The sequence below is a fragment of the Rattus norvegicus genome, chromosome 12 (assembly GCF_021556685.1).
Source record: "Rattus norvegicus strain SHRSP/BbbUtx chromosome 12, alternate assembly SHRSP_T2T, whole genome shotgun sequence".
In the NCBI taxonomy this organism is placed as follows: Eukaryota; Metazoa; Chordata; class Mammalia; order Rodentia; family Muridae; genus Rattus; species Rattus norvegicus.
In genome coordinates this window covers 9,490,674-9,516,834 of record NC_141545.1, presented here as the reverse complement: position 1 = coordinate 9,516,834, position 26,161 = coordinate 9,490,674, and the positions used below count along the sequence as shown (strand labels likewise).

The window sequence follows — 26,161 nt, the reverse complement described above, 5'->3', positions numbered from 1 at the left end:
GATAATAATCTGTAAATATGGTATTTGATTCCTCCAGCATGCAAACATACCAATTAGGTGTGCAACTGAATTTTTCCCTGGGACTAGGGGATAGTTAAAATATTTAAAATCTTGTCCAAGTCCATAACACACCTAAAAACTTTGTTGAGGTGTCTGGTCTTTTCACCTTGTCTTTACCGTGTTCAGCCATCATGTACCAGAATATCAGTTACTGTCTCCATATAATTATGAACAGTGTCCTTAGTTGTATACTACAATCAAAATATCATGTACATAGCTTAAAAGTATGCAATCTGATTTAGGTGGCTTTTGCAGTGATCATATTAGTGTCACATGAACAATAACTGGGGCTATTCTTATAGCCTTGAGGCACTCCTTTGAATCTGCACTGTTCATTGTTCCAGGTTAAATTAGTAAGGTCTCAAGAACAAGCATGGATTGGAATGCTAAATAAAATGTCTGATAAGTCTATGGTGCAAACAAAATTTTGGTTGTAAATCCAAAATTTTATGAATGTATCTTCTGCATCAGGTAAATTTCCCAGCAATTGTGGAGAAAGCTGATCAATGTTCCTAAGAGTCTAATGTTCACCTCCATTGACTTAGTTCCTTCTTTAATAGTCAAAGAGGACTATTGAAGTAAAGGGATTGTGAGAGTTTGATAATACTTTCCTTCAATAACTTACTTAACATGTTAGTGACAGTTTCATCACTTCCCTTGATAGGTAATGCTTGCTTTTATTAAAAAAAATTGTACTTGAGTGATATTGCATTCCAAGAGTATAATGTTTTTAATGTAAGGCCATTCAAAAATAATTTGGGTATGATACTTATCCACAGCAAACAATTAGATGATAGTATAAATATTGTGGGGGATATTTAGAGATCAATTGTAGAATAATTATTATATACTTACTATTCCTCCTGTAAATGATTTTTCTGCTACTCCTTCAATGTTTATATAATTTGGGAGGTTAGTCAGGGTGAGTAGCAGTTGCAAATTGTCACCTGACTTCCTGTATTTATCATCCACTTTATCTGTTGGATCTTTTCCCTGATTTTTGCTAGGATCTGTATGAAGCGTCTAGGGTTCTTTTCTAATTTTGGAGTTGTCAATACAATACATTCTTTGGTCTCCCTAGCAATCTCTTCTGGAATACTCCCCCTGGGACTGTCTTATTGGCATCTGGTCTAATTTTCCGAATGGTCTTATATTCCAGATTTTCAAAAAGTATGGAGGGTTGGGTCTGGGATAAGAAACTCTTGTCTCACCTTTCCTAAAATGGTCACATTTTAGGTGAGTTTTTCAATGGTGCTAGTTTGATTTAATTGTGTACATTAGACTGGAGAGATTCTAGCTTATCTCTCTCTGGTTTTTTAGTCTGATTGAGGAAATTAATAGCTTCCCCAATCACACACAAACACAGAAACACAGACACACACACACAGAAACACAGACACACACACACACACACACAAAAACACAGAAACACAGACACACACTGAGAGAGAGAGAAACACAGACACATACACACACAGACACACACACACACAGAGAAACACAGACACACATGCACACACAGAGACACAGACACACACACACACACACAGAGAGAGAGAGAGATAAACACAGACACACACACACAAACACAGACACACACAGACACACACACACACAAACACACACACACACACACACACACACACACACACACACACACACACAGGCCAGTTAACAACAAATCTCTTGACTAGCTCAGAGGCTGGGCAGTTCCAATTCTTCCAGCTGCTGGCAAACACTCCCTTCTGGTATATCTGAGGTAACATCCTTTAAAGTCTAAACCATTCATCTCTGATACCCAAAACACAACTGTGGGGAGGTGGCCACTATTGTCACTTTCCTTGATTCTCACATATCTGAGGTCCTTTAAGTCTACTCTTTCTTCTTGCTGGTCATGGTGATCTCTGCCTTCTTTCTTCTCTCACCCAGTTGTAGCCCCAGCAAAACGCTAGGTCCCACCTCAGTCTACCTGCCCAGCCACTGGCTGTACAACATTTCTTTAAGGCCAAACAAATCCAGATTAAGGTGGAAACTCTCAGCTTTTGGAGGTGAATTAAATTGAGACAGCATCAAAACTAATTCCTAACATGATAAGGGTGTTTTCCAGAGGGAACCAAGAGAGTGGGTTTAGACCAACAGGCAGGCAGCCTACCTGGTCTTCTGGCAGGGGTGGGATGGGCAGTGGGTATCTGCCTCAGGGAATAGAATGAGAGTGTCTATGGGCAGGTCCTCTACCTTGTCATCTGTAGCCTACTTGGGTGTATGTGTATTTTATAGAAGGAACTGAGATAGTAGGGAAGGTCAAACAGCAGGTGACCTACATCTCTTCTGTTAGTATAGTCTTTCATACTAGGATTCGATGATTTTTTAAAAATTTACAGTTTTTTTGTTATACCTCTCTTATCATTTCTAATTTTGTTAATTTGGATACTGTCTCTGTGCTTTCTGGGTAGTCCAGTTAAGGCTTTGTCTAACTTGTTGGTTTTCTTAAAGAACATCTCCTGGTTTTGTCTATCCTTTGTATAGATCTTTTTGTTTCTCCCCAGTTGATTTCTGCCCTGAGTTTGATTATTTCCTGCTGTCTACTCCTCTTGGGTGTATTTGCTTCCTTTTGTTCTAGAGGATTCAGAAATGAGGTCAAGCTGCTAGTGTATGCTATCTCCAGTTTCTTTTTGGAGGCACTCAGAGCTATGAGTTTTCCTCTTAGTACTGCTTTCATTGTGTCCCATAAGTTTGGATATGTTTTGCCTTCATTATAATTAAATTCTAAAGAGTCTTCAATTTCTTATTGTGATTTATTCCTTGACCAAGTTATCATTGAGTAGAGCATTGTTCAGTTAGCGTGGGTATGTGTGTCCTGCCATTTTTTTTGTTACTGCAAACTAGCCTCAGTAACAGTGATTGCATGAGTGCATGGGATTATTTCTATCATCTTGTATCTGTTGACCAAGTAGATAGACAGTTTTGGAGAAGGTACCATGAGGTGCTGAGAAGGAAGTAAATTCTTTTGTTTGGGATGAAATATTCTATAGACATCTGTTAAATCCATTTGGTTCATAACCTCTGTTCATTTCCCTGTGTGTCTGTTAAGTTTCTGTTTCCATGTTCTGTCCATTCATTATAGTAGAGTGCTGATATCTCCCATTATTTTTGTGGGAGGTACAATGTGTGCTTAGCACTTTAGATATTGAGAATTGAGAGTTCATCTTGGTGGATTTTTCTGTTGAAAAATATGAAGTGTCCTTCCTCAGCTTTTTTGAAAGCTTTTGGTTGAAAGTCTATTTTTTTTTCGATATTAGAATGGCAACACCAGCTTGTTTCTTGAAGTCATTTGCTGGAACCTTTTTCCCAATCTTTTCCTATGAGGAATTGTATGTTGTCACTGAGGTATGTTTCCTGTATGCAGCAAAATGCTGGATCCTGTTTATATATCAAGTCTGTTAGTCTATGTTCTATTATTGGGGAATTGAGTCCATTGATGTTGAGAGATTTTAGGGAACAATGATGGTTGTTTCCTATTATTTTTGTTGTTAGAGGTAGGATTATGTTTGTGTGGTTATCTTCTTCTTGTTAGTTGAAAGATGACTTTCTTGCTTTTTCTAGGGTGTAGTTATTCTCCTTTTGTTGGAGATTTCCAACTATTATCCATTGTAGGACATTGATTTTGTTTATATTTTGGAATACCTTGGTTTCTCCATCTATGGTAATTGAGAGTTCTGCTGGGTATAGTAGCCTGGGATGGCTTTTCAATTCTGTTAGGTTCCGTATGACAACTGCCCAGGATCTTCCTGCTTTTGTAGTCTCTGTTGAGAAGGGTGGCGTAACTCTGATAGGTCTGCCCTTATATGTTACTTGACCTTTTTCTTTTACTGCTTTTAATATTCTTTCTTTGTTTAGTGAGTTTTTTGTGTTAACTATTTTCTGTTGAAAGAAATTTGTTTTCTGGCCCAATCTTTTTGGAGTTCTGTAGGCTTCTTGTATACTTATGAGCATTTCTTACTTTAGATTAAAGAACTATTCTTTTATAATTTTGCTGAAGATATTCATTGGCCCTTTAAGTTGAGATTCTTCACCCCTTCCTATACCTATTATCCTTAGATTGATCTTCTAATTAGGTCCTGAATTTCCTGGATGTTTTTGGGTTAGGGTCTTTTTGCATTTTGCATTTTCTTTGAGTGTTGGGTCAATGTTTTCTATTGTACCTTCTACCCTTAAGATTCTCTCTTCTATCTCGTATTCTGTTGATCATGCTTGAGTCTATGAAACCTGATCTCTTTCCTAGGATTTCTATCTCTAGGGTTGTCTTGCTTTTTTATTTCTTTATTGTTTCTATTTCCATTTTTAGATCCTGAATGATTTGTTCAATTCCTTCACTTGTTTGGTTGTATTTTCCTGTGATTCTTTTTAATTGCATTTTTTGTTTACATTTTAAATGTTATCCTATTTCCTGGTTTCCCCTCCAAAAATCCACTACACCACCCCCCTGATATTCTACGAGGGAGATTTCACACTCACCCACCCTCTACCTCCAACTCCCACACTGACTTTCTGCTACACTGGGACGTCAAGACTTGCCAAGACCCACTGATGCCCCAAAAGTTCATCCCCTGCTACATATGGGAATGAGGCAACAGGTCAATCCCTGTGCTCTCTTGGGATGGTGGTTTAGTCCCTGGGAGCTCTGGGGAGTCTGGTTGGTTGATATTGTGTTCATCTGATGGGGTTGCAAATCCATTTAGTTCTTTCTCTAACTCCTCCATTGTGGACCCTGTTCTCAGTTCAATGGTTGGCTGTGAGCAACACCTGTGTATTTGTAAGTCTTTGGCAGAGCCTCTCAGGACACAGGCTCCTCTCATCATGCACTTCTTCGCCTCTGCAATATTGTCTGGGTTTGGTTGCTGTATATGGGATGCAACCCCATGTGGGGCAGTCTCTGGAAGGCCTTTCAGTCTCTATATCACATTTTCTCTTCATATTTCCTCCTGACAATAATTGTGTTCCCTGTCTAAGAAGTTCTGAAACACACACACTTTGGTCTTCTTGACCTTGATGTGGTCTGTGAATTGTTATCTTGGGCATTCCCAGCTTTTGGTCTAAAATCAGCTTATCAGTGAGTACATACCATGGGTGTTTATTTGTGATTGAATTACAGTACTCAGGATGATATTTTTGAATTATATCCATTTGCTTAAGAATTTGATGAAGACATTGCTTTTAATAGCTGAGTAGTATTCCAATGTGTAAATGAATCACACTTTCTGAATCGATTCCTCTGTTGAAGGGCATCTGGCTTCTTTCCAGCTTCTGGCTATTATAAATAAGGCTTCTATGAACATAGTGGAGCATGTGTACTTGTTATATATTGGAACATCATTTAGGTATATGCCCAGGAGTGGTATATATACCCTATATATACTATGGGTAGTACTATGGCCAATTTTCTGAGGAACAACCAGACTGATTTCCAGAGTGGTTGAACCAGTTTGCAATCCCACCAAGAATGGAGGAGTGTTCCTCTATTTCCACATCCTGGCCAGCATATGCTGTCACGTGAGTTTTTAAACATAGGTATTCTGAATCTTGTGAGGTGGAATCCCAGAGTTGTTTTAATTTGAATTTCCCTGATGACTAATGATGTTGAACATTTTCTTTAGGTGCTTCTGAGGCATTCAATATTCCTCAGTTGAGAATTCTGTGTTTAGTTCTGTACCTTGATATTTAATAGGGTTATTTGATTATCTGGAGTCTAACTTCTTGAGTTCTTTGTATATATTGGATACTAGCCTTCTATCAGATGTAGGATTAGTAAAGATCTTTTCCTAATCTGTTGGTTGCTCTTTATTCTAATGAGAGTTTCCTTTGCCTTATGGGAACTTTGCAATTTTATGAGGTCTCATTTGTCGAAACATGATGTTACCACATAAGTCATTGGTCCTCTGTTCAGGAAATTTTCCCCTGTGACTGTGTGTTCAAGGTTCTTTCGCACTTTGTCTTCTATTAGTTTGAGTGTATCTGGTTTTATGTGGAGGTGCTTGATCATCATGAACTTTAGCTTGGTACAAGGTGAAAAGAATAGATTAATTTGCATTCTTCTACATGATGACCTCCAGTTGAACCAGCACCAACTGTTGAAAATGTTGTGCTTTTCCCACTGGATGATTTTAGCTCCTTTGTCAAAGATCAAGTGACCATAGGTGTGTGGGTTCTTTTCTGGTTCTTCAATTCTATTCCATTGATCTATATGCCTGTCTCTATACCAATACCATAAATATTGCTCTAAAATACAGTTGGACATTAAGGATGGTGATGCCCCCAGGAGTTCTTTTACTGATGACGATAACTTTGGCTATTCTTGAATTTTTGTTTTTCCAAATGAATTTGCAAATTGCTCTTTCTAACTCTGTGAAGGATGGACTTTGGATTTTGATGGGAATTGCATTGAATCTATAAATTGATTTCGGCAAAAATGTTCATTTTTCCTATATCAATTCTGACAATCCATGAGAATGGGAGATTTCTCCCTCTTGTGAAATCTTCGATTTCTTTCTTCAGAGACTCAAAGTTCTTTTAATACAGATCTTTCACTTGCTTGGTTGGAGTCATACCAAGGTATTTTATATTATCTGTGACTATTATGAAGGGTGTCATCATTTCCCTGATTTCTTTCTCAGCCTGTTTGTCGTTTGAGTAGAGGAAGGTTACTGATTTGTTTGAGTTAATTGTATATCCAGCCACTTTGCTAAAGTTGTATATCAGCTCTAGGAGTTCTCTGGTGGAATTTTGGGGGTCATGTAAGTATACTATCATATCATCTGTGAATAATGATATGCTGACTTTTTCTTTTCCTATTTGTATCCCTTTAAACCCTTTTTGTTGTCTAACTACTCTGGCTAGGACTTCAAGTACTATACTGAATAGGTAAGGAGAGAGTGGCAGCCTTGTCTAGTCCCTGATTTTAGTGGGATTACTTCAAGTTTCTCTCCATTTAGTTTGATGTTGACTACTGGTTTGCTGTATATTGCTTTTACTGTGTTTAGGTATAGGCCTTGAATTCCTCATCTTTTCAAGACTTTTACCATGAAGGGGTGTTGAATTTTGTGAAAAGTCTTTGCAGCATCTAATGAGTTGATCACATGAGCTTTTTCTTTGGGTTGGTTTACATAGAGGATTACATTGATAGATTTCTGTATATTGGACAATCCTGTCATCCATGGAATGAAGCCTAGTATATCATGATGGATGATCATTTTAATGTGTTCTTCGATTCCATTTTCGAGAACCTTATTGAGTATTTTGACATCAATATTCACAAGTGAAAGTGGTCTGAAGTTCTCTTTCTTTGTTGGGTCTTTGTGTGGTTTAGGTATAAGCCTAATTGTGACTTTATAGAATGAATTTGGTAGTGTTCCTTCTGTTTTTCTTTTGAACAATGGTTTGCAGAATATTGGTAATAGGTCTTCTATGAAAGTCTGATACAGTTGAGTACTAAAGACATCTGGTCCTGAGATTTTTTTGGTTGGGAGAATTTTTTTCTCCATCTTTATTGAATTGGGTATTTCTTATTGACATTTCAAATGTTTTTATATTTCCCAGTTTCCAAGCCAACATCCCCCAATCCTTCCCCCTCCCCTTCTATGTGGGTGTTCTGCACCCCATCCTCCCCCCACTACAGCTCCCCCCAACAATCCTGTTCACTCGGGGTTCATATTGGCATGACCAAGGGCTTCCCCTTCTACTGGTGCCCTTATTAGACTATTCATTGCTACCTATGCAGTTGGAGCCCAGGTTCAGTCCATGTATAGTCTTTGTGTAGTAGCTCAGTCCCTGGAAGCTCTGGTTGTTTGGCATTGTTGTTCATATGGGGTCTCAAGCCTCTTCAAGCTCTTTCAGTCCTTTCTCTGATTCCTTCAACAGGGGTCCCATTCTCAGTTTAGTGGTTTGCTGCTGTAATTTGCCTATGTATTTGCCATATTCTGGCCGTGTCTCTCAAGAGAGATCTACATCCGGTTATTGTCAGCCTGCCCTTCTTTGCTTCATACATCTTATCTAGTTTGGTGGCTGTATATATATGGGCCACATGTGGGGCAGGATCTGAATGGGCGTTCCTTCAGCCTCTGTTCTATACTTTGCCTCTCTATCCCCTCCCAAGGGTATTCTTGTTCCCCTTTTAAAGAAGGAGTGAAGCATTCACATTTTGGTCATCCTTCTTGAGTTTCATGTGTTCTGTGAATCTAGGATAATTCAAGTATTTGGGATAATATCCACATCTCAATGAGTGCATGCCATCTGTGTTTTTCTGTGATTGGGTTACCTCAGTCAGGATGATATTTTCCAGTTCCATCCATTTGCCTATGAATTTCATAAAGTCATCATTATTGATAGCGGAGTAATATTCCATTGTGTAGATGTACTATATTTTCTGTATCCATTCCTCTATTGAAGGACATCTGGATTCTTTACAGTTTCTGGATATTATAAATAAGGCTGCTATAAACATAGTGGAGCATGTGTCTTTATTATGTGTTGGGGCATCTTTTGGGAATATGCCCAAGAGTAGTATAGCTGGGTCCTCAGGTAGTGCAATGTACAATTTTCTGAGGAACCTCCAGACTGATTTCCAGAGTGGTTGTACCAGTTTGCAATCCCACCAACAGTGGAAGAGTGTTTCTTTTTTTCCACATCCTCGCCAACACCTACAGTCACCAGAGTTCGTTATTTTAGCCATTTTGACTGGTGTGAGGGTGAATCTCAAGGTTCTTCTGATTTGCATTTCCCTTATGACTAAAGATGTTGAACATTTCTTTAGGCGCTTCTCAGCCATTTGGCATTCCTCAGCTGAGAATTCTTTGTTTAGATATGAACCCCATTTTTAATAGGGTTATTTGTCTCCCTGCAGTCTAACTTCATGAGTTCTTTGTATATTTTGGATATAAGCCCTCCATCAGTTGTAGAATTGGCAAAGATCTTTATGGGTGGGAGACTTTTACAGATTGCTTCTATTTCTTTAGGAGACATGGGACTGTGTAGATTGTTTATCTGATCCTGATTTATCTTTAATACCCAATATCTGTCTAGAAAATTGTCCATTTCATCCACATTTTCCAGATTTTGTTGAGTATAGGCTTTTGTACTAGAATCTGATGATGTTGTTAATTCACACAGTTTTTTTTTATTAACTTGAGTATTTCTTGTATACATTTCGAGTGCTATTCCCTTTCCCAGTTTCCGAGCAAACATCCCCCTCCCCCCTCCCCTTCCTTATGGGTGTTCCCCTCCCAACCCTCCCCCCATTGCCGCCCTCCCCCCCATAGTCTAGTTCACTGGGGGTTCAGTATTAGCAGGACCCAGGGCTTCCCCTTCCACTGGTGCTCTTACTAAAATATTCATTGCTACCTATGGGGTCAGAGTCCAGGGTCAGTCCATGTATAGTCTTTAGGTAGTGGCTTAGTCCCTGGAAGCTCTGGTTGCTTGACATTGTTGTACTTTTGGGGTCTCGAGCACCTTCAAGCTCTTCCAGTTCTTTCTCTGATTCCTTCAATGGGGAACCTATTCTCAGTTCAGTGGTTTGCTGCTGGCATTCGCCTCTGTATTTGCTGTATTCTGGCTGTGTCTCTCAGGAGCGATCTACATCCGGCTCCTGTTGGTCTGCACTTCTTTGCTTCATCCATCTTGTCTAATTGGGTGGCTGTATATGTATGGGCCACATGTGGGGCAGGCTCTGAATGGGTGTTCCTTCAGTCTCTGTTTTAATCTTTGCCTCTCCCTTCCCTGCCAAGGGTATTCTTTTTCCTCATTTAAAGAAGGAGTGAAGCATTCACATTTTGATCATCCGTCTTGAGTTTTGTTTGTTCTAGGGATCTAGGGTAATTCAAGCATTTGGGCTAATAGCCACTTATCAATGAGTGCATACCATGTATGTCTTTCTGTGATTGGGTTAGCTCACTCAGGATGATATTTTCCAGTTCCAACCATTTGCCTACGAATTTCATAAAGTCATTGTTTTTGATAGCTGAGTAATATTCCATTGTGTAGATGTACCACATTTTCTGTATCCGTTCCTCTGTTGAAGGGCATCTGGGTTCTTTCCAGTTTCTGGCTATTATAAATAAGGCTGCAATGAACATAGTGGACCACGTGTCTCTTTTATATGTTGAGGCATCTTTTGGGTATATGCCCAAGAGAGGTATAGCTGGATCCTCAGGCAGTTCAATGTCCAGTTTTCTGAGGAACCTCCAGACTGATTTCCAGAATGGTTTTACCAGTCTGCAATCCCACCAACAATGGAGGAGTGTTCCTCTTTCTCCACATCCTCGCCAGCATCTGCTGTCACCTGAGTTTTTGATCTTAGCCATTCTCACTGGTGTGAGGTGAAATCTCAGGGTTGTTTTGATTTGCATTTCCCTTATGACTAAAGATGTTGAACATTTCTTTAGGTGTTTCTCAGCCATTCGGCATTCCTCAGCTGTGAATTCTTTGTTTAGCTCTGAACCCCATTTTTTAATAGGGTTATTTGTTTCCCTGCGGTCTAACTTCTTGAGTTCTTTGTATATTTTGGATATAAGGCCTCTATCTGTTGTAGGATTGGTAAAGATCTTTTCCCAATCTGTTGGTTGCCATTTTGTCCTAACCACAGTGTCCTTTGCCTTACAGAAGCTTTGCAGTTTTATGAGATCCCATTTGTCGATTCTTGATCTTAGAGCATAAGCCATTGGTGTTTTCTTCAGGAAATTTTTTCCAGTGCCCATGTGTTCCAGATGCTTCCCTAGTTTTTCTTCTATTAGTTTGAGTGTGTCTGATTTGATGTGGAGGTCCTTGATCCACTTGGACTTAAGCTTTGTACAGGGTGATAAGCATGGATCGATCTGCATTCTTCTACATGTTGCCCTCCAGTTGAACCAGCACCATTTGCTGAAAATGCTATCTTTTTTCCATTGGATGGTTTTGGCTCCTTTGTCAAAAATCAAGTGACCATAGGTGTGTGGGTTCATTTCTGGATCTTCAATTCTATTCCATTGGTCTATCTGTCTGCAATACTGCTTGAGTTCAGGGATAGTGATTCCCCCTGAAATCCTTTTATTGTTGAGGATAGCTTTAGCTATCCTGGGTTTTTGTTATTCCAGATGAATTTGCAAATTGTTCTGTCTAACTCTTTGAAGAATTGGATTGGTATTTTGATGGGGATTGCATTGAATCTGTAGATTGCTTTTGGTAAAATGGCCATTTTTACTATATTAATCCTGCCAATCCATGAGCATGGGAGATCTTTCCATCTTCTGAGGTCTTCTTCAATTTCTTTCCTCAGTGTCTTGAAGTTCCTATTGTACAGATCTTTTACTTGCTTTGTTAAAGTCACACCGAGGTACTTTATATTATTTGGGTCTATTATGAAGGGTGTCGTTTCCCTAATTTCTTTCTCAGCTTGTTTCTCTTTTGTATAGAGGAAGGCAACTGATTTATTTGAGTTAATTTTATACCCAGCCACTTTGCTGAAGTTGTTACTCAGCTTTAGTAGTTCTCTGGTGGAACTTTTGGGATCACTTAAATATACTATCATATCATCTGCAAATAGTGATATTTTGACCTCTTCTTTTCCGATCTGTATCCCCTTGATCTCCTTTTGTTGTCTGATTGCTCTGGCTAGAACTTCAAGAACTATATTGAATAAGTAGGGAGAGAGTGGGCAGCCTTGTCTAGTCCCTGATTTTAGTGGGATTGCTTCAAGTTTCTCTCCATTTAGTTTAATGTTAGCAACTGGTTTCCTGTATATGGCTTTTACTATGTTTAGGTATGGGCCTTGAATTCCTATTCTTTCCAGGACTTTTATCATGAAGGGGTGTTGAATTTTGTCAAATGCTTTCTCAGCATCTAATGAAATGATCATGTGGTTCTGTTCTTTCAGTTTGTTTATATAATGGATCACATTGATGGTTTTCCGTATATTAAACCATCCCTGCATGCCTGGGATGAAGCCTACTTGATCATGGTGGATGATTGTTTTGATGTGCTCTTGAATTCGGTTTGCCAGAATTTTGTTGAGTATTTTTGCGTCGATATTCATAAGGGAAATTGGTCTGAAGTTCTCTTTCTTTGTTGTGTCTTTGTGTGGTTTAGGTATAAGAGTAATTGTGGCTTCGTAGAAGGAATTCGGTAGGGCTCCATCTGTTTCAATTTTGTGGAATAGTTTGGATGATATTGGTATGAGGTCTTCTATGAAGGTTTGATAGAATTCTGCACTAAACCCGTCTGGACCTGGGCTCTTTTTGGTTGGGAGACCTTTAATGACTGCTTCTATTTCCTTAGGAGTTATGGGGTTGTTTAACTGGTTTATCTGTTCCTGATTTAACTTCGCTACCTGGTATCTGTCTAGGAAATTGTCCATTTCCTGAAGATTTTCAAGTTTTGTTGAATATAGGTTTTTATAGTAAGATCTGATGATTTTTTGAATTTCCTCTGAATCTGTAGTTATGTCTCCCTTTTCATTTCTGATTTTGTTAATTTGGACGCACTCTCTGTGTCCTCTCGTTAGTCTGGCTAAGGGTTTATCTATCTTGTTGATTTTCTCAAAGAACCAACTTTTGGTTCTGTTGATTCTTTCTATGGTCCTTTTTGTTTCTACTTGGTTGATTTCAGCTCTGAGTTTGATTATTTCCTGCCTTCTACTCCTCCTGGGTGTATTTGCTTCCTTTTGTTCTAGAGCTTTTAGGTCTGCTGTCAAGCTGCTGACATATGCTCTTTCCTGTTTCTTTCTGCAGGCACTCAGCGCTATGAGTTTTCCTCTTAGCACAGCTTTCATTGTGTCCCATAAGTTTGGGTATGTTGTACCTTCATTTTCATTAAATTCTAAAAAGTTTTTAATTTCTTTCTTTATTTCTTCCTTGACTAGGTTATCATTGAGTAGAGCATTGTTCAATTTCCACGTATACGTGGGCATTCTTCCCTTATTGTTATTGAAGAGCAGTTTTAGGCCGTGGTGGTCCGATAGCACGCATGGAATTATTTCTATCTTTCTGTACCTGTTGAGGCCCGTTTTTTGACCAATTATATGGTCAATTTTGGAGAAACTACCATGAGGAGCTGAGAAGAAGGTATATCCTTTTGCTTTAGGATAGAATGTTCTATAAATATCCGTTAAGTCCATTTGGCTCATGACTTCTCTTAGTCTGTCGACATCACTGTTTAATTTCTGTTTCCATGATCTGTCCATTGATGAGAGTGGGGTGTTGAAATCTCCCACTATTATTGTGTGAGGTACAATGTGTGTTTTGAGCTTTAGTAAGGTTTCTTTTACGTATGTAGGTGCCCTTGTATTTGGGGCATAGATATTTAGGATTGAGAGTTCATCTTGGTGGATTTTTCCTTTGATGAATATGAAGTGTCCTTCCTTATCTTTTTTGATGACTTTTAGTTGGAAATTGATTTTATTTGATATTAGAATGGCTACTCCAGCTTGCTTCTTCTGACCATTTGCTTGGAAAATTGTTTTCCAGCCTTCACTCTGAGGTAGTGTCTGTCTTTGTCTCTGAGGTTTGTTTCCTGTAGGCAGCAGAATGCAGGGTCCTCGTTGCGTATCCAGTTTGTTAATCTATTTCTTTTTATTGGGGATTTGAGGCCATTAATGTTGAGAGTATTAAGGAATAGTGATTATTGCTTCCTGTTATATTCATATTTGGATGTGAGGTTATGTTTGTATGCTTTCATTCTCTTTGTTTTGTTGCCAAGACGATTAGTTTCTTGCTCCTTCTAGGGTATAGCTTGCCTCCTTATGTTGGGCTTTACCATTTATTATCCTTTGTAGTGCTGGATTTGTTGAAAGATATTGTGTAAATTTGGTTTTGTCATGGAATATCTTGGTTTCTCCATCTATGTTAATTGAGAGTTTTGCAGGATACAGTAACCTGGGCTGGCATTTGTGTTCTCTTAGGGTCTGTATGACATCAGTCCAGGATCTTCTGGCCTTCATAGTTTCTGGCGAGAAGTCTGGTGTGATTCTGATAGGTCTGCCTTTATATGTTACTTGACCTTTTTCCCTTACTGCTTTTAATATTCTTTCTTTATTTTGTGCGTTTGGTGTTTTGACAATTATGTGACGGGAGGTGTTTCTTTTCTGGTCCAATCTATTTGGAGTTCTGTAGGCTTCTTGTATGTCTATGGGTATCTCTTTTTTTAGGTTAGGGAAGTTTTCTTCTATTTTGTTGAAGATATTTACTGGTCCTTTGAGCTGGGAATCTTCACCCTCTTCTATACCTATTATCCTTAGGTTTGATCTTCTCGTTGAGTCCTGGATTTCCTGTATGTTTTGGACCAGTAGCTTTTTCCGCTTTACATTATCTTTGACAGTTGAGTCAATGATTTCTATGGAATCTTCTGCTCCTGAGATTCTCTCTTCCATCTCTTGTATTCTGTTGGTGAAGCTTGTATCTACAGCTCCTTGTCTCTTCTTTTGGTTTTCTATATCCAGGGTTGTTTCCATGTGTTCTTTCTTGATTGCTTCTATTTCCATTTTTAATTCCTTCAACTGTTTGATTGTGTTTTCTTGGAATTCTTTCAGGGATTTTTGCGATTCTTTCAGGGATTTTTGCGATTCCTCTCTGTAGGCTTCTACTTGTTTATTAATGTTTTCCTGTGTTTCCCTAAGGGAGTTCTTCACGTCTTTCTTGAAGTCCTCCAGCATCATGATCAAATATGATTTTGAAACTAGATCTTGCTTTTCTGGTGTGTTTGGATATTCCATGTTTGTTTTCGTGGGAGAATTGGGCTCCGATGATGCCATGTAGTCTTGGTTTCTGTTGCTTGTGTTCCTACGCTTGCCTCTCGCCATCAGATTATCTCTAGTGTTACTTTGTTCTGCTATTTCTGACAGTGGCTAGGCTGTCCTGTCCTATAAGCCTGTGTGTCAGGAGTGCTGTAGATCTGATTTCCTCTCTTTCAGTCAGTTATGGGGACAGAGTGTTCTGCTTTCGGGCGTGTAGTTTTTCCTCTCTACAGGTCTTCAGCTGTTCCTGTGGGCCTGTTTCTTGAGTTCACCAGGCAGCTTTCTTGCAGCAGAAAAGTTGGTCTTACCTGTGGTCCCGAGGCTCAAGTTCGCTCGCCGGGTGCTGCCCATGGGCTCTTTGCGGCGGCAGCAACCAGGAAGACCTGTGCCGCCCCTTCCGGGAGCTTATGCAGCCTCAGGAGTGCCCACCTGACCAGGCGGAGAGGTCTCTTTCCCACGGGGTCTGGGAGCAGAGAGCTGCTGCGGGCCGGGATCTGCGAGTGTGGGACTTCCGGTAAACACAGGACGTGCCCGGTTCTAGAGGAATTCTGCCTCTGTGTGTCCCGATTTCATTAGCCAGCCTTCTTGCAACAGACAAGTTGGTCTTACCTGTGGTCCCGAGGCTCAAGTTTGCTCGCAGGGTGCTGCCCACGGGCTCTCTGCGGCGGCAGCAACCAGGAAGACCTGTGCCGCCCCTTCTGGGAGCTTCAGTGCACCAGGGTTCCAGATGGCCTTTGGTGTTTTCCTCTGGCGTCCGAGATGTATGTACAGAGAGCAGTCTCTTCTGGTTTCCCAGGCTTGTCTGCCTCTCTGAAGGTTTAGCTCTCCCTCCCATGGGATTTGGGTGCAGAGGACTGTTTATCCGGTCTGTTTCCTTCAGGTTCCGGCGGTGTCTCAGGCAGGGGTCCTGCTGCTCCTGGGCCCTCCCCCACGGGAGCCCAGAGGCCTTATACAGTTTCCTCTTGGGCCAGGGATTCACACAGTTTTTTTTATTATGTCTCTCTTATCATTTCTAATTTTGTTAATTGGATACTAATCTCTGTGACTTCTGGTTAGTCTTGTTGAGGGTTTGTCTATCTTGTTGGTTTTCTCAAAGAACCAGCTTCTGGTTTTTTCGATCCTCTGTATAGTTCTTTTTGTTTCTCCTCGGTTGATTTCTGCCTTGAGTTTGATTATTTCCTGCCCGCTACTCCTCTTGGGTATATTTGCTTCTTTTGGTTCTAGAGCTTTCAGGTATGAGGTCAAGCTGCTAGTGTATGCGCTCTCCAGTTTCTTTTTGGAGCCACTGAGAGCTATGAGTTTTCCTCTTAGCACTGCTTTCATTGTGTCCCATAAATTTTGGGTATGTTGTGCATTCATTACAATTAAATTCTAAAAAAGTTTTAATTTCTTTTTTATGTCCTCCAAGTTATCATTGAGTAGAGCATTGTTCAGCTTTCATGGGTCTGTGGGTCTGTTATTATGTTATTAGTGAAGAACAGCCTTACTCCATGGTGATCTGATAGGATGCATGGGATTATGTCTATCATGCTCTAATGTTGAGGCTTGTTTTGTCATCGAGGTCAAGAAGGTCAATTTTGGAGAAGGTACCATGAATGCTGATAAGAAGGTGTATTCTTTTGTTTTAGGATGAAATATTCTACAGATTTCTGTTAAATCCATTTGCTTCATAACATGTGTTTGTTTCAAAATATCTCTGTTTAGGTTCTGTTTCAATGATCTGTCCATTACAGTGGAGTGTTGAAGTCTCCTACTATTATTGTGTGTCACGCATGGATGCTTTGAACTTTAGTAAAGTTTATTTTATGAATGTATTTGCCCTTGCATTTATGCCATAGATGCTCAGGATTGAAAGTTCATCTTGGTAAACTTTTCTTTGAGGGATATGAACTATTCTTTATGGTTTTTTATAAGTTTTAATTGAAAGTCAATTTTATTTGATATGAGAATGGCTACTCCAGTTTGTTTCTTGGGAACATTTGCTTGGAAACTTTTTCCAAGCCTTTTAGTCTAAGAAAGTGTCTCTCCTTGTCACTGAGGTGTATTTCCTGTGTGCAGTAAAATGCAGGGTCCTGTTTAACTACCCAGGCTGTTAGTCTTTGTCTTTTTATTGAGGAATTGAGTCCATTGATGCTGAGAGATATTAGGAACCAATGATTATTGTTTCCTACCATTTTGCTGTTAGAGGTAGAATTAAATTTAGGATATCTTCTTTTTGAGTTAGTTGATAGAAGATTACATTCTGGTTTTTTCTAGAATGTAGCTTCCCTACTTGTGTTAAGGTTTTCCATTTATTATCCTTTGTAAGGCTGCATCTGTGGAAAGATATTGGGTAAATTTGATTTTGTCATGGAATATCTTGGTTTCTCCATCTATGTTAATGGAGAGTTTTGCTGCATATAGTACCTTGGGCTGGCATTTGGGTTCTCCTAGGTTCTGTATGACATCTGCCCAGGATCTTCCTGCTTTCACAGTCTCTGTTGAGAAGTCTGGTGTAATTCTGATAGGTCTGTCTCAATATGTTATTTGACCTTTCTTTCTTACTGCTCTTAATATTCTTTGTTTAGTGCATTTGGTGTTTTGATTATAATGTGATGGGAGGAATTTCTTTTCTGGTCCAATCTGTCTGGAGTTCTGTGGGCTTCTTGTATGCTTACAGGCATCTCTTTCTTTAGATTAGGGAAGTTTTCTTCTGTAATTTTTTTAAAGATATTTACTGGCCCTTTGAGTTGGGAATCTTCACTTTCTTCTATACCTATTATCCTTAGGTTTGCTCTTCTCATTGTGTCCTGGATTTCCTGGATGTTTTGGGTTAGGATTTTTTGTGTTGTGCATTTTGAGTGTTGTGTCAATATTTTCTATGGTATCTTATGCCCCTGAAATTCTCTCTTCTATCTCTTGTATTCGGTCGGTGATGCTTGCATGTATGAGTTCTGATCTCTTTCCTAGGTTGTCTATCTCCAGGGTTGTCTCCCTTTGTGATTTCTTTATTGTTTCTTTTTTCCATTTTTGTTTCCTGGATGGTTTTGTTCAATTCCTTCACCTGTTTGGTTTGTTTTCCAGTAATGCTTTAAGGGATTTTTGTGTTTCCTTTTAAAGGGCTTCTACCAGTTTACCTGTGTTTTCCTATATTTATTTCATTGACTTATTTATGCCTTCCTAAAGTCACTTAACATCATCATAAGGTGTGATTTTAAAAGAGAATACTGGACTTTCTGTGGTGTGAGAACTGGCTTCTGAATTTGCCAAGTGGCCTTGGTGTGTGCTGCTTATTTTCTTCCACTTGCCTCTCATCATCTGTTTATCTCTGGGATTAGCTGATCTTGCTGTCTCTTATAGTGGTTTGACCCTCCTGTAAGCTTGTGTGTCAGTACTCCTGGGACACCAGCTCTCAAGGTGGGATCTGGTATTGATGCAGAAACAGGCAGGTAGATCAATGGAATAGAATTGAAGAACCAGAAATAAACCACATACCTATGGTCACTTGATCTTTGACAAAGGAGCAAAACCATTCAATGGAAAAACACAGCATTTACAACATATAGTGCTGGTTCAACTGCAAGTCAGCATGTAAAAGAATGCAAATTTATCCATTCTTTTCACTTTGTACAAAGCTAAAGTCCTTGATGATCAAGCACATCCACATAAAACCAGATACACTCAAACTAATAGAATAAAAAAATGGAAAGAGCCTTTAAGACACAGGCACAGGGAAAATTTTGAGGAACAGAACACCAATGGCTTATGTTCCAAGATCAAGAATCAACAAATGGGACCTCAGAAAACTGAAAAGTTTCTGTAAGGCAAAGGAAGCTCTCATTAGGACAAAAGAGCAACCAACAGATTGGGAACAGATATTTACCAATCCTACATCTAATAGAGTGCTAATATCCAATGTATACAAAGAACTCAAGAAGTTAGACTCCAGAGAATCAAATAACCCTATTAAATAACAGGGTACAGGGCTAAACAAAGAATTCTCAAATGAGGAATATCAAATGCCTGAGAAGAACCTAAAAATGTTCAGGATCATTAGTCATCGGGGAAATGCAAATCAAAACAACTCTGAGATTCCACCTCACACCAGGCAGAATACCTAAGATTGAAAAGCCAGGTGACACCATACACTGGCATGGATGTGAAGAAAATGAAACACTCCATTGGTCCTGCATCTATTGTTGCTGGAACTGAAAGCTGGCACAAACACTCGGGGTGGATCTCAGAAAATTGGACATAATACTACCTGATGACCCAGTTAGACCACTCCTGGACATGTACCCAAAAAATTGCTCTAATATATAACAAGTACACATGCTTCACTATGTTCATAGCAGCCGTATTTGTAATAGCCAGAAGCTGGAAAGAACCCAGATGTCATTCAACAGAGGAATGAATAAAAAAGTGGTACATTCACACAATGGTGTACTACTCACCTATTAAAAACAATGACTTAGGGGTTGGGAATTTAGCACAGTGACAGAGTGCTTGCCACACAAGATCAAGGCCCTAGTTTTGGTCCTCAGCTCTAGACAAAAAACACTGACTTCATGAAATTCATAGGCAAATGGATGGAATTAGAAAATATCCTTAATGAGGTAACCAAAACACAAAAAACACACATGATATGAAACTCACTGATAAGCAAATGTTAGCCCTAAATCTGGGAATGCCCAAGATACAATTCATAGACCACATGAAGCTCAAGAAGAAGGAAAACCAAAGTGTAGATGCTTCACACCTACTTAGAAAGGGGAACAAAAATACTCACAGGAGGATATATGGAGACATAGAGACAGAGAGTGGAGCAGAGACTGAAGAAAAAGGCCAACCAGAGATTGTACCACCTAGGTATCCATGCCATATTCAGCCACCAAACCCAGACAATATACTGAATAAATGCTTCCTGAAGGAAGGAGCTGTCTCTTGAGTGGCTTTGACAGAGTCTGACAATACACTGGTGGATGCTCATACCCAACCATTGAACTGAGAACATTGTCCACAGTGGAAGAGGTAAAAAAAAAAAGGAATGAAGGAGCAGAAGAGGTTTGCAATCCCTAAGAAGAACAACAATATTAACCAACCCGACCAACACACCAAGAGCTCCCAGGAAGTAAACCACCATTCCAAGGGTACATAAGGATGGATATGGTTCCAGCCACATATGTAGCAGCCACATATGTGACATTTTCAGGCATCAATGCGAGGAAAAGCCTTTGGTCCTGTCAAGGCTCAGTGCCCAGGGTAGGGAAATATCAGGGTGGAGAGGGGGGACAGAGTGGCTGGGTTGGTGGGGGAGCACCCTCATAAAAGCAGGGGAGATAGCAGTTTTCTGAAGGGGAAACCAGAGAAAGGGATAACATTGAAATGAAAATAAAAAATATCCAATAAAAGAAAAATGTCAAAAAAAAAAGGAGTTTGATAACCCCTATTAAAAGTAGGTTAAAAAGGTAGATCGAGCTCTTTCTTTGGGAAAGAGACCAATCTACAAAAAAAAATTGAATGTGCTTTACAGACTCTAATGCAGGTACTGTAATTTCCAGAAGCCTAACTCCTATGCACTGAAATCTGAAATTTATTCTGAATTTTCTCCCAAGGCCATGTTTCCAACCAGCTTCTCCAAGATGGCTAGTGAGTGAGTATTGTCCCTGGGATTTCATAACTATGCTAATCTCATTCATGAAGCTCCAGCACCATGACCAGATAACACTACTAACTTAAAAAACACATGATAATCCCAACACAAAAGGTTATAAATTTGAAAATGCTAATAATATAAAGATATAAGCATTTAATCCATGAACGTAATTATGTTGCATACAAAATAACAGTCCTGCTTTGAATATTTTCTCTTGCTAATATTTTTATTACAGTGACAAAAATACCATAACAAAAACAAGGTAAGGAAAAGGAGCTTATTTTGGCTTACACTTCAGAGAGATTTTGATCGTCATGTTAGGTAAGACTTGACACCAGGCAGGAAAATAAGAATGGTAGGAGCTAGAAGTTGGCTGGCTATGTTATATTTTCACTCTGGAAACAAGAGTTTTGACAGTAAGTAAAGTGACAATAAAGCCCAAATGCCTGTCCCTAATGACCCAATTCCAGGAAGGCTCAACTTCTTGAAAGTTCTGTACACTTCATTAATAATGTAATCAACTGAGGACAGGGTATTAACATATGAAATTATTTGACATTCAAACCAGAGCAGCCCTAAATATTCTTATATCTTCTGTGCAGGTTAAATTTAAAAAACTACCAGATTGTTCTGGCAATGGTTTATGCCATTGAGGAGATCAACAGAAACCCTCATATTTTACCCAATGTGTCTCTGGGATATGATATATATAATGTACTGTTCAATGAATGGTGGATATTGAATAGATGTATCACATGGCTTTCTGGGCCAAAGAAGTATGTGCCTAATTACACGTGTAGGAGAGAAATGAAGTCAATTGCAGCCCTAACAGGCATATCATGGATAATATCTACCAATATAGGGACACTGCTAGAACTCTACAAATATCCAAGGGTGAGAATGTATTAAGTGAAGAAAGATAAAATCACTTATACACCAGTCCCTGTCCAAGGTACTAAAAGAGGATAAAAGAAACATGTGCTTATGCATCTGACAAAGTTTATCATCCCAAAGTGTAAGTATTCTGTGATGTATTCAGGACAAAAAAAAGGAATAGGCTGGAGCACACAGTGATTGCAGGGAACCGTGAGTGTAAAGTTATGATGTCAGGGTTTCTATTCCTGCACAAAACGTGGTATAGAGAAGCAGCATTGTGCCTAAAGTCATTGATACACAAGCATGAGAACCTTACTTTGAATATCTATCACTCATATAAAACCAATAGTAAACAATAAAAATCTGTAACTTAAGTTCTGATTAAGCAGGTCACAGACTAGTCAGGGTAACCAAAACAGTGAGCTACAGGTTTACTTAGAATCCTTAGCAAAAATAAAGAAAGAAAAGGAGACAAAAAGAAAAAAGAAAAATTAAAATAGTGAATAATGACAAAGAACTACAATATCGAACTTGGGCCTCATGTACACACATATAAAATCATGGTGCATGAATTCTCACTATTTTACATGATGCTAAAAGCCTGTCATGATTGGACATGTGCTTTATGCTACCTTCTCATAATTCTTTTATTCGCTTTATCTTCTTTCCCTTTTAGCTGACCATTGGGTCTTTTGACCCTAACCTGAATAATCATGAGCAGTTTCATGACATTTATCAAATAGCCTACAAGGACATGTCTCTCACCCATGGCATTGTCTCCTTGTTGAATTATTTCCACTGGAACTGGGTAGGATTGATTGTATCTGAAGGACAAAATGGTTTTCAGATAATATCAGAATTGAGGGCAGAAATGGACAGAAACAAAATATGTGTAGACTTTGTGGAAATGATCCGAGTTAGTGAAGTATCTTATTTACCAAGCTACTTATTGAGTCCTACTCATCTTGCAAAATCAACAGCAAATGTGATCATCACCTATGGTGACAGTGATTTTATGAGAGGCTTTCTGTTTTATTTAAGACAAATTTTAGTTACAAGGAAAGTCTGGATCATGAACTCAGATTGGGATGTCATCATCCAGTCAAAGCATTTCATTTTACAGTCATTCCATGGGAGCCTCATCTTTGCACATCACCACAAAGAAACCTCTGGTTACAGAAATTTTATCCAAACAGTTCATCCTTCCAAATACCCAGAAGATTTTTACCTTACAAGGTTTTGGTTCTACTTTTTTAACTGCTCATTTGCTGATGATGACTGCAATACACTAGAGAACTGTCTGCCTAATGCTTCCTTGCATGAAACACCGGGGAGCCATTTTGACATGGTCATGACTGAATTTGCTTATAATATATACAATGCGGTATATGCTGTGGCCCACAGCCTTCACAAGATGCTTCTTCAGCAAGTAGAAGTAACACCAGTAAAAGAGGCAGAAGACCTGATATTTTCAGCCTGGCAGGTAATGTGTCTTTAATCGGCTTGCTCAAAACATCAACAATGGGATTTTGTAAATGTATGCTTTTGAGGTCACGCTATTTATTCTGGATCTCTAAGTGTATGAAATAAATGACTTGTAACTGATAAAGGGGTAAGTAAGTCAAAACATGTACAGAGTTGATAAAAAGAAAAAAGTTTCCATGGAGGGAAGATAGTGTTCTAAATCCACATCAGTGTTTTGTGTTGCCAGGTCAATATTCACATATGAAAGGTACAGAAAGTAGCTTCTCTTATGAGCCCAATAGAAAGCAGAGTTAGACTGTGGAAGTAAACTGCTAATCCAGAGATGATGGAAGAAGGTAGAGTGCCTAGACACATAGAATCAAACAACATGGAGAGAGAAGTTACAGAGACATGCTGGAGGATCAAAACAACTGAGAGTGATATAGGTATATATTATAGGTAAAATATAGTATTATATTATATGTATAATTTAATAAAAAGGAGAAGAGGATTCAGAAGAGAGGGAAGGGACTGAGCTGATTAAAGATAAAACACTTAGGTAGAAGACTACCACATCATGCAGCAAAGCCTGTGGAGGCCAACTGGGCATTGAAGGTGATTGATGATAGGTTACTGTCTTAGTCAGAGTTTCTAATCCTGCACAAAACATCATAACCAAGAAGCAAGTTGGAGAGGAAAGGGTTTATTCAGCTTGCACTTCCACATTGCTGTTCGTCACCAAAGGAAGACAGAAATGGAACTCAAGCAAGTCAGAAAGCAGGAACTGATGCAAAGGCTATGTAGGGATGTTACTTACTGGCTTGCTTCCCCTGGCTTGCTCAGCTTGCTTTCTTATAGAACCCAGAACCACCAGCCCATGGATGGCACTGCCCTCTAAGGGCTGGGTCTTCTCGCCTTGATCACTAGTTGAGAAAATGCTTTACACCTGGGTCTCATGGAGGCATTTTCTCAACTGAGGCTCCTTTCTCTATGATAATTCCAGCTTGTGTCAAGTTGACACACAAAACCAGCCAGTACAGGTACCTAGCTATATATATAATTCTACAACTCAAAGTAAAGACTACAGAAAAATTGGAGGAGGCAAGTGCAGGCACCTCTGGCTAGGGCGCTCAGGTAAAGTCTATTAACCTGATTTCAACAAAAGCAAGGGCTTTCCAGAAGTGTGCTGAACCTTGGACATTGACTATTATTGCGCAGAATCTGACTGTCAAGGGGAAAAGCTAGGAATAAAGCATCCTGAATACTGGTCAGACAGAGGAAAATTACTCTTTGATCCTACTAGGACTTCTCCTCTCCTAAATTGTAAATGCATTTAGTAGAAGAGAAATGTGACTTAAATTTTCAAAACAAGAAATATTTTTCCAAATCAACAAATTAAGTCCTTATGTAAATCCCAGTACAGAAACAAAAACATGAAAGAAAAAAAAAGGTAAATGTCTCTTCCAAAAATGACCAATTCTATACTAACTTTAACAATAATTCTTAACATTAATTCTTTAATAAAAAAGATAAATACTAGGAGACTGAGTTAGAATATAGAATCCCACTCAGGTATTCCAAAAAGTACACCTGAACATCAATAAGATAGTATTTAAACAGACCAATTAATCAGCAATGAGAATAAAATGTGAGATTTCACAACTAAGAAATTCCAGGAACAAAATCTACAGCATTTTACCAGAAGGTTAAAGAACTACTATCAGTGCTTCTCAAATTATTGTATAAAATAGAAAAGAAGTAACTACTTCAAAACTTTCTATGAAACCAGATTGATTAATACTGGTGTAGTAACCTGAAACTCAAGCCAGATAAAGACACAACAAAAACGGAAATCACAGACCAGTCTTCCTAGCAAATGTATGTGTACAAGTTAATAAAATGGAAGGGAGAAATTCTGTAATGATATTATAATTTCAAAAAATCAAATCGTTTAAAAAATAAAAATATGAATGAAAATAAATTCTCAATAAAACATCTGTAAACTTAATTCACTATCACATGAAAAGGATCAGTCACCATTACCAAATTGGCTTCATTCCAGATATTCAGGGATGAATCTACAAATGTAAATCAACAAGTGAAATTGCTCACATACGTGGACCCAAACACGAAAATCACATGATCATGTCAATAGATGAAGAAAAGGACTTTGAAAAAAATCCAATATTACCTCATAATAAAAGTCATGGAGATGTTATGGATATTTGAAAAACCTATAGTCAAAATTGTGTTAAGTGAAAGGAAAACCAAAAATTCCCAACTGAGATTAGGGAATGCAAAATTAACACAAAGTTTTCCTTTATACCAGTGATGAACATATCAACAAAAAATGACAAAATAATCCCGTTGACAATAGCCATAAAGAAATTAAATATCTGAGAATAAATCTGGGCAAGGCAACCAAACCAAGAAAGAGCTCTACCATGAAAACTTTAAGACAGTGAAGAAAATAGTTGAGTTGAAGAAGACACTAGAAAATAGAAAGACCTCCCAAAATCATGGGTTACAAAAATTGATGTTGTATATTTGTCATAGTAGAGAGAGCAATTGACATTTAAATGTAATTTCAATCAATACTACACCATCATGAAATCTCAGCATGCACAATGAAGAGCCAATATTTAGAGGGTCCTATCCCGAAGTGAAGAGGACTAGACAGTCCATGCCTGGTGAGATAGGTAGAGTAAGTTTTCTCCAGAGATGTGGTCCCAAATAGGTTATCCAATCCCAAGTGGTCAGCAATAAACACATGTATATACAGACAAACTACAGTGAACAGACTCAGTATGATGTGTTGGGGTGGGAGGTGAGTCATGAATTTCAAAGAAAAGTGTGGGCCATGGGAGGAGGGGTGAAAAGCAGAAATGATGTGAGTACAGTTGTTTGGTTTGGTTTGGTTTAGCTTGGTTTAGCTTGGTTTGGTTTGGTATAGTTTAGTTTAGTTATGTTTGGCTTACTCACGTATGAAATTCTCTAGAAATAATTTTTAAAACAACACTTTTCGTCACAGGCTTGTAAAATCTTAAAATTAATGTGAAAGCACAAAAGAGCAAGGATAGATAAAGCAATCCTAAACAAATGAATACAACTGGAGGTATCATTATACCTACTTTAAACTCACACAACAGCGTCATAATAATGCAAATAGCACTGCACTGGCACAAAAACAGACACATATATAATCAGTACAATAAAATATAATGGAATATAGTAGAAAGAATAGAAAACATGGATAGGACAGAATAGGATAGCATAGCATAGCATAGCATAGCATAGAATAATAGAGGGCCCAGACACGAATCCACATATTTACAGTGAACTCAGATTATAAATAATCATGCCAAATGCATACA

General features: G+C 38.7%; 1 protein-coding gene across 1 annotated transcript in view; it reads left to right on the top strand.

Annotated features, from left to right (window-relative positions):
- Vom2r60 (vomeronasal 2 receptor, 60) overlaps positions 1–26,161 on the top strand; it is a 114,462-nt gene that overhangs the window by 11,144 nt on the left and 77,157 nt on the right. The window contains 3 exon segments of the mRNA NM_001099480.1: positions 18,376–18,418; positions 21,072–21,341; positions 22,000–22,806. Coding sequence (NP_001092950.1) covers positions 18,376–18,418; positions 21,072–21,341; positions 22,000–22,806 — 1,120 coding nt within the window.